Here is a 13,508-nt window from a genome sequence, read left to right on the forward strand (position 1 = left end):
TTTCTCTAGTTGCAGCGAGCGGGGGCCAATCTTCATCGCGGTGCGCGGGCCTCTCACTGTCACGGCCTCTCTTGTTGGAGAGCACAGGCTCCAGACGCACAGGCTCAGTAGCTGTGGCTCACGGGCCCAGTTGCTCCGCAGCATGTGGGATCTTCCCAGACCAGGGCTCGAACCTGGTCCCCTGCATTGGCAGACAGATTCTCAACCACTGCGCCACCAGGGAAGCCCCTGTCTTACAATTTTTGCTTTCCATTTCCATTTAACTTGTGTTTAGAACAATGAGCAACGTAGCGCTTTCCTGCTAGAATCTTGACTACAGCGTGGAAGCCTGTAAAATATGACACCAAGCAAAGGCGTGGGACACCGGAGTCTTTAAGAGTGAGTGTCAAAATCATGGCATCAAGGAGCCAGGATTCCTGAAATCTGTTCCCATTCTTCTCCTGGACCATTTAAAAATCTATTTAGTAGATGGGCAGGGGGATTACAAAGATGAGCCAGATGCAGTCCCTGCCTTCAGGGAGCTCACAGTCTAATGTGGAGATGAAGACAGGTGGATTGTACTGCCAAGTATCACAGGTGTGTTGCTGGAAGTCTGTGCAGGTGCACAGAAGCGTGGTGTTTGACACAGTTTAGAGCAGTGGATCTCAGCTGGGGGAGGTCTTGGCTCTCAGGGATATTTGACAATGTCCAGAGACAGTTTTGGTTGTCATAACTGGGAAGAGTGGGTGGTGCTCCTGGCATCTTGTGAGTAGGACCTGGGGTGCTAGTAAAATTTACAATGCACAGGACAGCCCTCACCCCACAACAAAGAATTGTCCAGCCCCAAATGTCAGTAATGCTGAGGTTGAGAAACTATGGTGTAAACAGAGAGAGGAAAAGGGCATTCCAGGAAAACGGTAGGACTGAAGTATGGGACAGATAGATAAGCTGGAAAAGTAATCTACAGCCTTAAGATGATTATTTTGTTCCTTTGGACCTCAATTTTTCTGGCCACAAAATAGTGATGCTAATGCTAAGTGACTCATCTCTTTTCCTGGTGTCAGAAGAAAGTGCCACTGATAAAAATTATGTCCTTGGGATCCACCTACTTCCTGATGCCATACTTAAGCATACTAGTTCCTCAGCCATACTAGTAGCCTGTTCATGAGAAAAACAAAGATGGTATTTGGAGAATCTAACTTAGGGCAGTATGGTAAGTGCCTGTAAAAGTGAGGATTGTGTTGTATGGCATGTAATAGAAACCCAGCCACCATGATATTTCTAGTTGTCACGTAACTTGGGATCTGGAAGTGGGCAGTCTAGAGCTAGGTCAGAGCTAGATGGTCACTCCATGATGCCATCAGGAACCCAGACTCCTCTGTCTTTCCCCTCTGACATCCTTAGCTTGTGGCTTCCTTCCTCATGCTTGCAAGATGGCTGCTGAACTGTCTCAACCTTTTGAACTTTCATCAGCATTCCAGGCAAGAAGAAGCATTGCCTGGGGGAAAGGGGCAACAGGAAAAAGGTGAAAGGCATCCCAGTAGAGTCTTCTCCATTTAACAAGCTTTCCTGGAATTCTCTCTGCCTAGAACTTCCACTTATACATTGGCCTGAACTTTATTCCACAGCTACTCATAATTTCAAGGGAATCCGGAAGCTGAGTGTTTTCAGCTAGGCACCCTGAACAAACATTATTATTATTATTATTAATAAGAAAGTAGAATAGACACCATGTAAGTAACTAGAAATATTGCCTTAGTGCCTTAAAATGAGCACATTCCAGGCTTTAGTAATAAGTCCAAGATAGACCAACCTTGTGTTGAATTCTGCTTTCAAGAAAATGGTATTATGTAGCAGTCTGCCAGAGTAATTTAAAAGATGTTCTGTCTTTTAAAGCATATTGCAGACAACCTAACAGTTTAATAATTATTTAAAAATATATTTATTGAATGTCTAATGTGTACTCAGCACTATACTAAACACAAAGAAGTATAACGCATGCTTCTGTTTCTAATGAGCTTTTCAAAATCCAGTTGGAAAAAAACATAGCAACATAAACAAATGAAAAGTTGGGTAATAATGAAAGAGTTAAATAACAATCTGTTATAGTAGTCTAAGAATGCCTTGCGTTGCTGGTGGAAATGTCGAATGATAAAACCACTTTGAGCCGAAGCTGGCAGTTTCTAAAAATGTTGAACATACACCTACCTCGTGATCCCGCAGTTTCCCCAATGGGTATAGAATATTTACCCAAGAGAAATGAAAATACAAAGATTTTTTTCACACAAAGATTTGTACACAAGTGCTCACAGCAGCTGTATTCATAAAAGCTAAAACTTGGAAACAATTCCATTTCTAAACCCTGAAGCACAAAGATCAATCTCACTCTGCAAGAGTAAAATGACATCAAATGTTGTACATGTTCCTGGTGGAGAGGAAAGTTCTCTGTGAGATCATATTTGTTAATTGTGCTATTCACATCTTTCCTGTCTGCTCTATTGGTTGATTCTGAGTGAGGTGTATTTGTCTCCCACTGTGACTGTGGATCTGTCAATTTCACTATTTATTTTCAGTTTTTGTTTTATACATTTCAAAATTATGCTACTATGTTTGTAAAATGCATGACTCATAACTTGTGCCTTTAATCAACATGAAACACCCTTCTTTGTGCTTTTTAAATGCTTTTGTTTTAAATTCTATTTTGTCTGATACAAATGTTGCTCCATATGCTTGTTTTCTATATACATTTGCCTGGTGAGCCATTTTCCATTCTTATGCTGTTTAGTTTTACGTGTATTTCCTATAAACAGCATATAGCTGGAATTTGGATTTTTCACTTAAACCAGAGTCTCCTTCTTTTACGAAGGGAATATAATCCATTCATATTTATTTTTGATTATTTATATATTTGGACGTATTCCTACCATGTTATTTCATGTTTTCTCCTTACCATGTTTCTTGTGTTTTCCTCTTTTCTTATATGTTTTGGAATGATTGTTGTTCTCTGTCTCTCACTGGCTCACTTTTGTCCTCTGTTTCTCTCTCCGAATGGTTTGGTTCTATTCTTCTGCTACAATGGTCTTAAAACTTTTTTGTTCACATGGTCCCTAAAATAATTTAGTAAAACTAGATACCACATTTTAAATACACCCCACATTTTAAACATCTAAAATTTCTCATGATAAGCTTAAATATTCGTTGCAATGGATGTCATTTCTAATGCAACTGGGAGTATTGACATTTTAAAGTAAAACTTTTGTATCACTCTATTAGCTGTGTTCAATGGAATCGAAATACCAGTTATTTGCCATCCATCATCACACATTTGGAAATATGAGTCAAGGATTTGGCCAAGAATAGCTGGCTGGGGTGAGGAGGTTTGCATATTCTGGGGCCAAGGATTCAACCAGCCATTGCCAATAGATTAATTACATACATTTGTATACATGAGAATTTAATAGGCATCTGTTTCCTTATTGTCAGAGAACAGAGTTAAAATCATGAAAAGAGGGAAGGCTAGAACAAACCCTTTGGTGTTGAATTAGAGTTGGAGTTATTGGTGTGCACTCATGAGTTTTTAATATATAAGATAGATCGATATAAAAATAGGTATAGACATACAAACATCTATATATTTCTATATCTTTTTATGTGGGTATGTATACACATATATATACAAATATTATTTCCTAGTTCTATCCACTGAGACAACCTAGAAGCAATGACACCCCAGTGTCAAAATAGGTATTATTAATAAGTACAAAAGCTACTAATTAACTTTAGGAGACAGCATCTTAACCAATTGGTAAAAGTTAATATCACTGGTTATGGGACAAATTGACATCTTCTGCCTCCTGATATGATGCACCGAGAAGAAAACAGCATCACTATGTGGTATTCCTGCCCAAAACACATAAATCATGAGGTCACATCAGACAAACCCACACTTAGGGTCATTCTACAAAATAATTGACCCATACATTTCAAAAATGTCAACATCAGAAAAGACATGAGGCAGGCTTCCCTGGTGGCGTAATGGTTAAGAATCCACCTGCCAATGCAGGGGACACATGTTCAAGCCCTGGTCCAGGAAGGTCCCACAGGCCACACAGCAACTAAGCCCGGACGCCACAACTACTGAGCCCACATGCCACGACTACTGAAGCCTGTGTGCCTAGAGCCCATGCTCTGCAACGAGAGAAGCCACCTCAATGAGAAGCCCACGCACTGCAATGATGAGTAGCCCCTGCTCACCGCAACTAGAGAAAGCCCACGTGCAGCAATGAAGACCCAACACAGCCAAAAAAAAAAAAAAAAAAAGTTTGGGTGAAGAGTCTGCCAGAACTCTTTGTACAATTCTTACATCTTTTCTGTAAGTTTGAAATTATATCAAAATCAAAAGTTAAAAAAAATCAACAAGCTCTTTATTAAGAACCAGAAAACTTCCCTTATTTCTCTTTCTTAAGTTATATTTCCATTCTACTTTCCTTACAGACTTTTATCTCAATGTAATATAGTTTTATGTTTAAAAGTCTACTATTGATTACCCAATAGGCTACCTTGCATAAAAATATACACATTTAAATATTTTAAAGCTTTCTTCAAACCATAAAAAATTATTCTACATGGAGCTACCATAACAATTAAAATCAGTACAAATTTTATCAAAACAACAAATATTCCAAATTTTGATAATTATTAAACATAGAGAGTAAAATATTGGAAATGTATCTTTGCACCATGTATCAGTGGATTAACAATACTTATTGCTATAGTGAGGCAGGATTCAGCATTAATTTTATTCCTTTTTTTAATTAAAAAAAGTGCCCCAAAACATTGTTCGTATAACTAAATGGATGGGGAAGGAAGGCATTTTGTTATAACGATGTCCTTCAATTGTTTGAACATCTTTTAAGTTAGAAGCCAAGTCACATAATGACCTATTATTAAAAATTATTGTATTCCAGTCCCAGCTGACAACTCAATCTTATCTTCCATCAATTTTGTTGAAAACAAGGAATTAGAACCAATGGAGTTGGAAAGGGATTGATACTCAGTGATGAGGGTCATTTCCTTTTTCAATCTCATCACCAATAGCTTGACTGGTCTATTTGTTCGAAGCCCCAGAGATTTTTCTACCTCAGGGCAGTGCACCTTGGGAAGACTAAGCATGAGTGATGTGAGTGAAGAGTGCTAGAATGGAGACTGTGAAAAAGACAGGTGGGAAAAAGAATCAATTGCCACCTGTGGTCAGTGGCTACCATATTAGAGATCAGTTCTTGAATTTTAGTTTCAGATTGCTACTGGGTTTGGTGTAGTTCTTTTACTTATTTAGACTTAATGTTCTACTGTTTCTTGCATTTCACAAAGACTAAGAACTTTGTATTTTATACATTTTATAGCTCTTATCACAAGTGCCTAGTAACTGTTTTAAAATATTACTGGCATCTGATGCAAGAATTATCAGAGTAGTGTTACAGAGAGGATATAAAACTGTTTAAAGGTTTGGACACGAGTGTTCACGATTCCACAGACAGCAATCTGCACTGGGTCCAATTACTGTTTTTGAGTATGATTTAACATGTTTATCAAAAAGATGAAAGCCTTGAAAACAAAGCTGGGGGAGTCGATTTCAACATTCCATTTCTACCCAATTAACCAAGACTAAAATGCAATCCACTGGCTTTTTCTCCTCTGCCCCAGCATCTTGTACCTTCTCCTTATGGTTACTCATTTACACCATGATGGACTAATAGAGGCCTCATGCATTTTCTTTTTATGTCTAAATGATTTAAATTTCTTCTAGTTTCCCTGAGATTTCTTACACAGTGCCAGACATTCTTTTGGCATTCACAAATATTAACTTAAAGACTGCATGACAATTACATGACTTTTCTCAGAACCTCTTACAGCTTTCCAAGGTCCTTTCACAGGAACGAGTAGGTCTCAACCAGAAGGTATTCTGAAGAATTCTCCCCAAAGGTCCCAGGGCCAGTAGTGAGTCTCTCACCCCTGCAGGCACTTTAGGACCCAGCTAGTTCAAGGCTGATGGGAGTTAAAAAGGAGGCAGGCTGTTTTGTCCTGGTCTCTGATTAGTCCCCATCTCTTTCCCAGTCCACAGAAGCAGCCTGTGTTCAGGATGGCCTGAGCTGGGCCAGCTCAGTTTAAACAAAGTCATTGATTTACTCTGCCAATTTGGAGAAGAAAATACTAGGAGGCTCACAGTCCAGTCCTGGGAATGACGGAAACTATGCCCTTGAAAGGGCCTATATATCGAAAGACTGAATTGCTTTCATTCATTCCTTCTTCCCATACTGTTTTTTTCCCACCAAAATATAACTGAAGAGCTAACCTGACTTAGTAACACCGAAGAATTACCTGGAAGGGTTCTATCTTTTCACTTTTTGCATATCTTCCAACCACCAGCTAGGAGATTTACTCATCTCTGCATCCCTAGAACCTAGAACAGTGCTGGGCATTGAGGAAGCAGTAACTACTTATTAAAGAACGTATTGCTTTGTAATTCTAGGGAACTTAACATTTTGTAATTTGCTTCAAAAAAGTGAAAATGCCCGTGTGGGGTGTTTCCTCGGGTTTCTCCATTTTAATATTCCTGTGTCTAAACTGGTCCCTAGCTACCGTTCGGAGGCCCCTCTTTCACAAGTCCCCCTCCCCCCCCCCCCGCCCCTTTGCGCCGCAACACGCGGGCAAGAGCCCTGAACCTCCCCTCATGTCTTATACATGCCATTTTTTCATTTCATAATAATAATAATGTACGCTCATAGCAGAAAGTTTAGAGATGCAAAGAAAAATGAAATTACACGTATTCCTGCCACTCTGAGAGAACACCACGTAAGGTTTATTAAGCCTTCACTATGAGTTAAACCTAGTTTTAAAACGCGCTATCTCATTCCCTAAAGACTTATTTCGCGGAATTTCTTTGCAGGCTTTTTTCTAACCCAAGCCCCGATTCGCGCTGGTCTTTCGATTTTCTGCTCAGCTCCGGGCCCTAAGTGGCGCACAAGATACAATTCTGTCAGGAGCGGGTAAAAATCTGTTAGTCTCCGTAAAAATTGGTCTGGAAATCTCTCGGTTTGGAATTAAACTCTGCGTCAGCCTAAAGGGGAAATTCCATTTATTGAGAAAACTCCGCCTGGCTCCGGACCCTTCCTCACAAGCACGGGGCTTCCCTAGACCCGGCCCTCCGGTGCCCCACACCCTCCCAGCGCCGAGTTACGCCTACCCGTCACCCCGGCGAAAAATGCCCGGCACCGTGGCCGCCACGCTGGACGCCCTGGCCCCACCCCCTCCGGATTGGCCAGACCAATGGGAGCCAAGATAGGCCTGCGTCACTCGGCGCTGGCCAATCGCGGAGGGCCACGATCGTTGAAAGGCTGGGCGCGGTGGGACCGGCCAGCTGGGCGGCGGAGACGCGTACTCGCGTAGACACGCTCCGGCTATGGTGGTGGTGGCAGCCGCGCAGAGCCCGGCCGCCGGGGCACCCAAAGTTCTGCTTCTGTCCGGCCAGCCCGCCGCCGCCTCCGCCGCCGCCGGAGCCCCGGTCGGCCGGGCTCTGCCGGTCATGGTGCCGGGCCAGCGAGGGGCCAGCCCGGAGGCGGCGAGCGGGGGGCCGCCCCAGGCGCGCAAACGACAGCGCCTCACGCACCTGAGCCCCGAGGAGAAGGCGCTGCGGAGGTGGGCGAGGGTCGAGGCGCGGAGCCGGAGGGCGAGGGCCTGGGGTCTGGGACCGAATTCGAAGGCGAGACAGGGACCTGGGGCCGCGCTGACCGTTCGCAGCGCTCAGGCGTTGGTGGCCGGGCCATTCCGGTGCCAGCGTGGCGCGGGGCGGGGCAGGAAGTCTGGACTAGCAGATCCACCGCGCTGGGTGGAGTCCAGAGCTGCGCAGGCCTTTTTTATTTACTTCTTTTCTATCTGATTAGAGATAACCAGAGCTGGGTATCAGGGTACCTGGGTTCCAGGTCCTCTAGCTGTGACCACAAACCCGTGGTCAGCTTTTCTGAACTTGGGCTGTGACATGAAGCCAATTGGTTAACCTACTTTTTTTGGAGGCGCACGGAACTGAAATGTCAGCTGTTGAAGGGGGCTGGGAGCGCTGTAAGGCTCACTAGTCAAACTCAGCCTCTGCATCCTTAAAATGGTATCTACTTCAGGCTGCTGGGGAGATTGAGAAATGCCTAGTACTTAGTTCTCCGTAAATGTTAGTTCTCTTATGATCATTGTGCTTTGTGTGATTTATGAAGTGCCTCCTGGAGTAGACACGGGCCTAGGCTTTCAGCACCAGGGCGAAAGTCGCATCAGCCTCTCCCTCTTTTGAGTTGGGTTTAGGGAGGGAGGGTTTATGTTCTAGCGCGATTGCAGCCTTTACTAGATTTAATCAGTCCAGGTTGGATCCTGTTTGAGGGGATTGGAGTCAGGAAGCAACGGGGGAGTAGAAAGGGGAGGAGGAAATATCTTATGATGCAAGGTGAATAATATTTGTGTCCAGCCTTTGTGCTGTGGCCAGGGATGAGACGGAGGTGGATGACTCAGTATGGGGGAGAGTAAAGTAGGTCTTCAAGCTAGATCCACAGAAGGCTGATTTTTTTTTTTTTTTTGGTTTTGTTTTCTTGAGGGGAGGAGCCTGAAGTGTATTTTACCATTAGTCTACCTTATACTGTAAATTAAAATGAAAGCACCAGGTGGCCAAGTTTTCAAATAAAGATATAAATAAGGTTTGAGATGACTCAGTGTGGTATATCTCTTTCTGTTCTCAGGAAACTGAAAAACAGAGTAGCAGCTCAGACTGCCAGAGACCGAAAGAAAGCTCGAATGAGTGAGCTGGAGCAACAAGTGGTAGATTTGGAAGAAGAGGTAAAAATACTTAAGGCCTAACTCGTATCTTTTATCCATTGTATATCTTTCCCTTGGTTAATGGTTGCTTCATCTCCTTTAGAAGACAATTGGACATATAATTAAAAGTTAAACTTTTAGTTAATCTAAGTTAGGGTAGATAGGTAGTTGGTTAAGTGGTGAAGCTTGATGAGAGCAGAAATGATTGACCCTCTTGGCATTTGGTGCTAGCTTTATCTCAAAGCTGGTGAATTACAACATTACAACAATGTTTTATCAGTTAGTACTAAAAAATTAGTAAAAGCAGATAGGAAATCATTGCTTAAAGTTGAGACCTTTTCTGGCTTATCCAAAAGTCCACTAACGGTTCCCTTCCCCTTCTAGGGTCTACTTGTTACCTAAACTTAAATTGTTGCCAGTTACACATCTTGAATACATAAGCATATTTGTGGTGTTCTTTTTTTTTAACATGTTGATTTTACAGCCCACCACTACCACTTTTATTATTACCCACCAGTTCAAGATAGGATTTTTTTAAATGTCATATTTAAAATTAAAAGCCACAAGTCACTAAATTAAAGCCACAAGTCACTCTTTGTTGACGTCTCTATTAGTAGTTGGGGGCATTGTGTTATATGTGACCCCGTGAGATGGCACTTCCTAAATAGCTTTTTTTTTGTAATTATAACCTTGCCTTCTAATACCCACTGTGAACAACTTCATAAGCATAGAGTTTTCCAAAAGACCCGGGAGAAGGAAAGGAAACCTACTGTAGTGAAACGCTGTCAGGTGGATTCTTAAGTGAAGGAATTAGATGTCTTAATAGCCTCTTCTGAACTTTCTTCCAGAACCAAAAACTTTTGCTAGAAAATCAGCTTTTACGAGAGAAAACTCATGGCCTCATAGTTGAGAACCAGGAATTGAGACAGCGCTTGGGGATGGATGCCCTAGTGACTGAAGAGGAGGCAGAGACCAAAGTAAGTCATGTCCTTTATTTGGTGCTGTATGTGAGAACTGGTTTTAAGTGACATGACCTCTTTCTTTAATGATACTTATTCATTTTTCAAGAGTGTAGCGAATAGTACTAAGTCCTAATAATTAAAATAAGTTACATGACTCTCCAAGAGCAAGTACTAACAAATGCCAGTAGTCGACAAGATATATCTACCATGCCAGCATTAAGGAGAACCAGGATAAGAGAGCCAGTCAAACCTGACTTTGAATGCTACTGAAATTATAGTGGTTCTTTGATGAATATGATTGAGAAGAGAAGGGATTCATTGTGATAGTGACACCTTTCTGATAGAAGAGTGATGTATGGGTTTTAATTTACGAATCATGGCAAGTTCAGTGATAATACTTAAGTGGTCTAAGGTTGACAGTAGGGCAGTTCTACTCAGAAGATAATGTTTAGGACAAACTTTTAAAAAAATTACTATCCAAAAAGATTCTGGGCTGAAATTCACTATAGAACTTTATTACTAGGAACGTTATTGAGAATATAAGTAAGATATTATTTAAGAATATTGGTCCTGCCTGAATCTTTGCTTGGGGAAGAAAAATGTTTCATTGTACAGAAAATCACAATGAAGTTAGTCTTACCTTCCTTTTCTTATCTCTTCTTGAGGAGGGCTCGAGAAAATGGAAATAACAAAGGTTTAAGGGAAAGGTTTCGGCTCTAAAGAATAGTTTTCTAGCTTTCTTGAAAGTCAAGAATCACAGCTTCCTGGCAAGTATTTCCCTCGGGACTCTCAGCTGTTGGAGCTGTTCATTCACTATGGTCTTTCCTCCCAGGGGAATGGAGCGAGGCCGGTGGCCGGGTCTGCTGAGTCCGCAGCACTCAGACTACGTGCACCTCTGCAGCAGGTGCAGGCCCAGTTGTCACCCCTCCAGAACATCTCCCCATGGATTCTGACGGTGTTGACTCTTCAGACTCTGAGGTAGGGCTTATTCAGGTTTACTAAAGAGGTGTATAACTATTTAATTCCATTTGTTTGATGCCTGACATCCCTAACCAGACATATGAGGGCAGAGAAGGTAGTTTCGGTTGAGTTGGAGGTGAACATTAACTACCTTCCTATTTCCAGGTGGTTTAGGACATGGAGTGGAATATAGATAAATGGGTCTGGTGGGTCCTGGAGGTCATCCTATAGCCTAATGATTAATTTACATTTTGGAACCTAGCACTAAGGTAGATTCTCAGTGCATTCTAATAGTTGAACTCCATTTAATTTTTCCTTTTACAGTCTGATATCCTGTTGGGCATTTTGTTCAACTTGGACCCAGTTATGTTCTTCAGATGTCCCTCTCCAGAGTCTACCAGCCTGGAGCAGCTCCCAGAAGTCGACCCAGAAGGACCCAGTTCCTTACCCGTACCCCCCTCTCCATCCCTGGGGACGTCATCAGCCAAGCTGGAAGCCATTAATGAACTGATTCGTTTTGACCACATATATACAAAGCCCCTAGTCTTAGAGATACCCTCTGAGACAGAGAGCCAAGCTAATGTGGTAGTGAAAATTGAGGAAGCACCTTCCAGTCCCTCAGAGAAAGATCACCCTGAATTCACTGTCTCAGTGAAGGAAGAACTTGTAGAAGATGACTTCATTCCAGAGCTGGGTATCTCAGATCTGCTTTCAACCAGCCACTGCCTGAAGCCATCTTCCTACCTACTGGATGCTTATAGTGACTGTAGCTATGAGGGTTCCCCTTCTCCCTTGAGTGACATGTCCTCTCTGCTTGGTGTAGACCATTCCTGGGAGGACACTTTTGCCAGTGAACTCTTTCCCCAGCTGATTAGTGTCTAAGGAGTGATCCAATACTGATGCCCTTTTCTTGACTATTACACTGCTGGAGGATATAGCACAGAAGCCTGTGCTTCATTCAGAAAGCCAAAGTAGAGGGTGTATGGTCCTAGAGAATTCCTCTAAAGTATTTGTTCAAACCTCATAGGTCACCCCAAGTATTGTCTTTTGACATTCAGCAGTCCAGGGTACACAGATACATTACTATAATCCAGAATTAGAGATTCTGAGGTTGTACCTTTATCTTAAGGGCAGTGGTTTGCCCTAAAGTATTTACGTAAGCATCACTAGAAAAGTGTCTTAGACATGGAATTAACGAATGGCCCTTTATCATTTCTCTTTACCCATCTTGGCATCCCAGGCTTGCCTCTGATCTTAGGTCCTTTAGTTTGCTTCTGCAAGCAGAGAGGACACCTACCTGAGGGGGCTCCTTTTCCCTCATCATGTACAGTTCAAGTAAAGATCAAGAATCTTCTGTAAAATAGAAATTTACTATGTAAATGCTTGATGGAATCTTTCCCTGCTAATGTAACTTTTGGAAGGTGCTTTCTCCATTTATTTAAAACTACCTGTTCAGTTAAAAAGTACAATGCAGTGTCTTTGTTCTTTGATTCCTTCTTGAACCTCAAGTCTTATTGTTGTTATTCTCTCTCGGTTTTCACTGTTTGCCATGGTAGTGATTTATCCCACTTCAGTGAGCGTGCCACTTTTTAAAGTGACTGAAGGCTTTCCCCCCTTAATTACTGCCTGCTTCAATTCCTGGCTGCCTGAAGTAAACACTGAGCAGTTACTATATTTGAGACAGTTTCTTCAGCCTAATTGACCAGTATTACAGCTAGTAAATGGCAGAGCTAGAACACTTAACAACTTTTGCTATTAACATGTTAGAGAAGGACATGCCATTAAATATCAATACTTTTGCTATTATTATAGAGATTAAGAGGATTTTCTAGACTCCAACTCCCTGGGTTCAACTCTGCCACCAGTTCAGCTGGGTAACCCTGGGCATAAATTACCACTTATTTCCTCATCTGTAAAGGGGTATAATAGTATCTCTAAAGGCTGCTAGAGGATTCAAAGAGACGATGCATTATAAACACTTAGTATATGCCAGGCACCGTCCCAAGCACTCAAAAGTTAACTGTTATCTCCTAATCCACTTTGGAAGGGTTTTAATCTCTTACAGAATTATATACACTCTAGGATATGTTTCACAAAAGAATGAACCTGTTACAACCCCCAAACTACAGACTTGATAACCTCATCATCCAAGGTGCATCTTTTCCTTGGGAATCCACTTACAAGATATTAAAGGAGTCCCCTAATTTATAGAAATTATTTTACCCATGCCAGCATTCTATGCCAGTGTTTACTGACTACCTCTGGGGAGGTCAGAGTGAGTGAGCAGACCAAACGAGATGGGATTCGAAGAATCCCCAGCAGCAAGGCAAAGCAGGCTATGGTTACAGCCAAGTACAAGGGAATGCCTTTGGTGTGATTGGGGGCGTGTCCACAAGCATACTAGTAGGCAAGAGAGCCTAAGGTCCCTGGTTGCTGAAACCAGAGCCCAATCCTAGTACTTGGCAATGCAAACTTGCTTAATCTCTGAGTTTCTGTTTTGTAAGTGTAAGAACAATCCACCAGCTGCCCCACAATTAAAAACCTGATCACCAGATTTTCTAGAACTGAAAACAAGTGCTGAGAATCTATTTAGGGATTGTGTAGGCAGATGTAATTACAGATACATTTTAGCTTTCAACATTATAGAACAAGCATCTGAAGACTGGGGCTCAACTAATTTACATTCAATGACATCACGTGAAAGAAACAGCTGTACAACAGGAATAACACACAGGACACAACCTGTGTAGATTGAGT

General features: G+C 42.1%; 1 protein-coding gene across 1 annotated transcript; it reads left to right on the forward strand.

Annotated features, from left to right (window-relative positions):
* The first annotated feature begins 7,407 nt into the window (after positions 1-7,407).
* Positions 7,408-12,253, forward strand: XBP1 (X-box binding protein 1). Its single transcript, XM_030860721.2, is given in 6 exon segments — positions 7,408-7,674; positions 8,754-8,850; positions 9,678-9,806; positions 10,624-10,659; positions 10,662-10,769; positions 11,076-12,253. Coding segments are annotated over 6 exon segments (1,164 nt in total). The 5' UTR covers positions 7,408-7,438; the 3' UTR covers positions 11,634-12,253.
* Positions 12,254-13,508: the final 1,255 nt, after the last annotated feature.

Source organism: Globicephala melas, chromosome 13, assembly GCF_963455315.2.
Source record: "Globicephala melas chromosome 13, mGloMel1.2, whole genome shotgun sequence".
NCBI lineage: Eukaryota > Metazoa > Chordata > Mammalia > Artiodactyla > Delphinidae > Globicephala > Globicephala melas.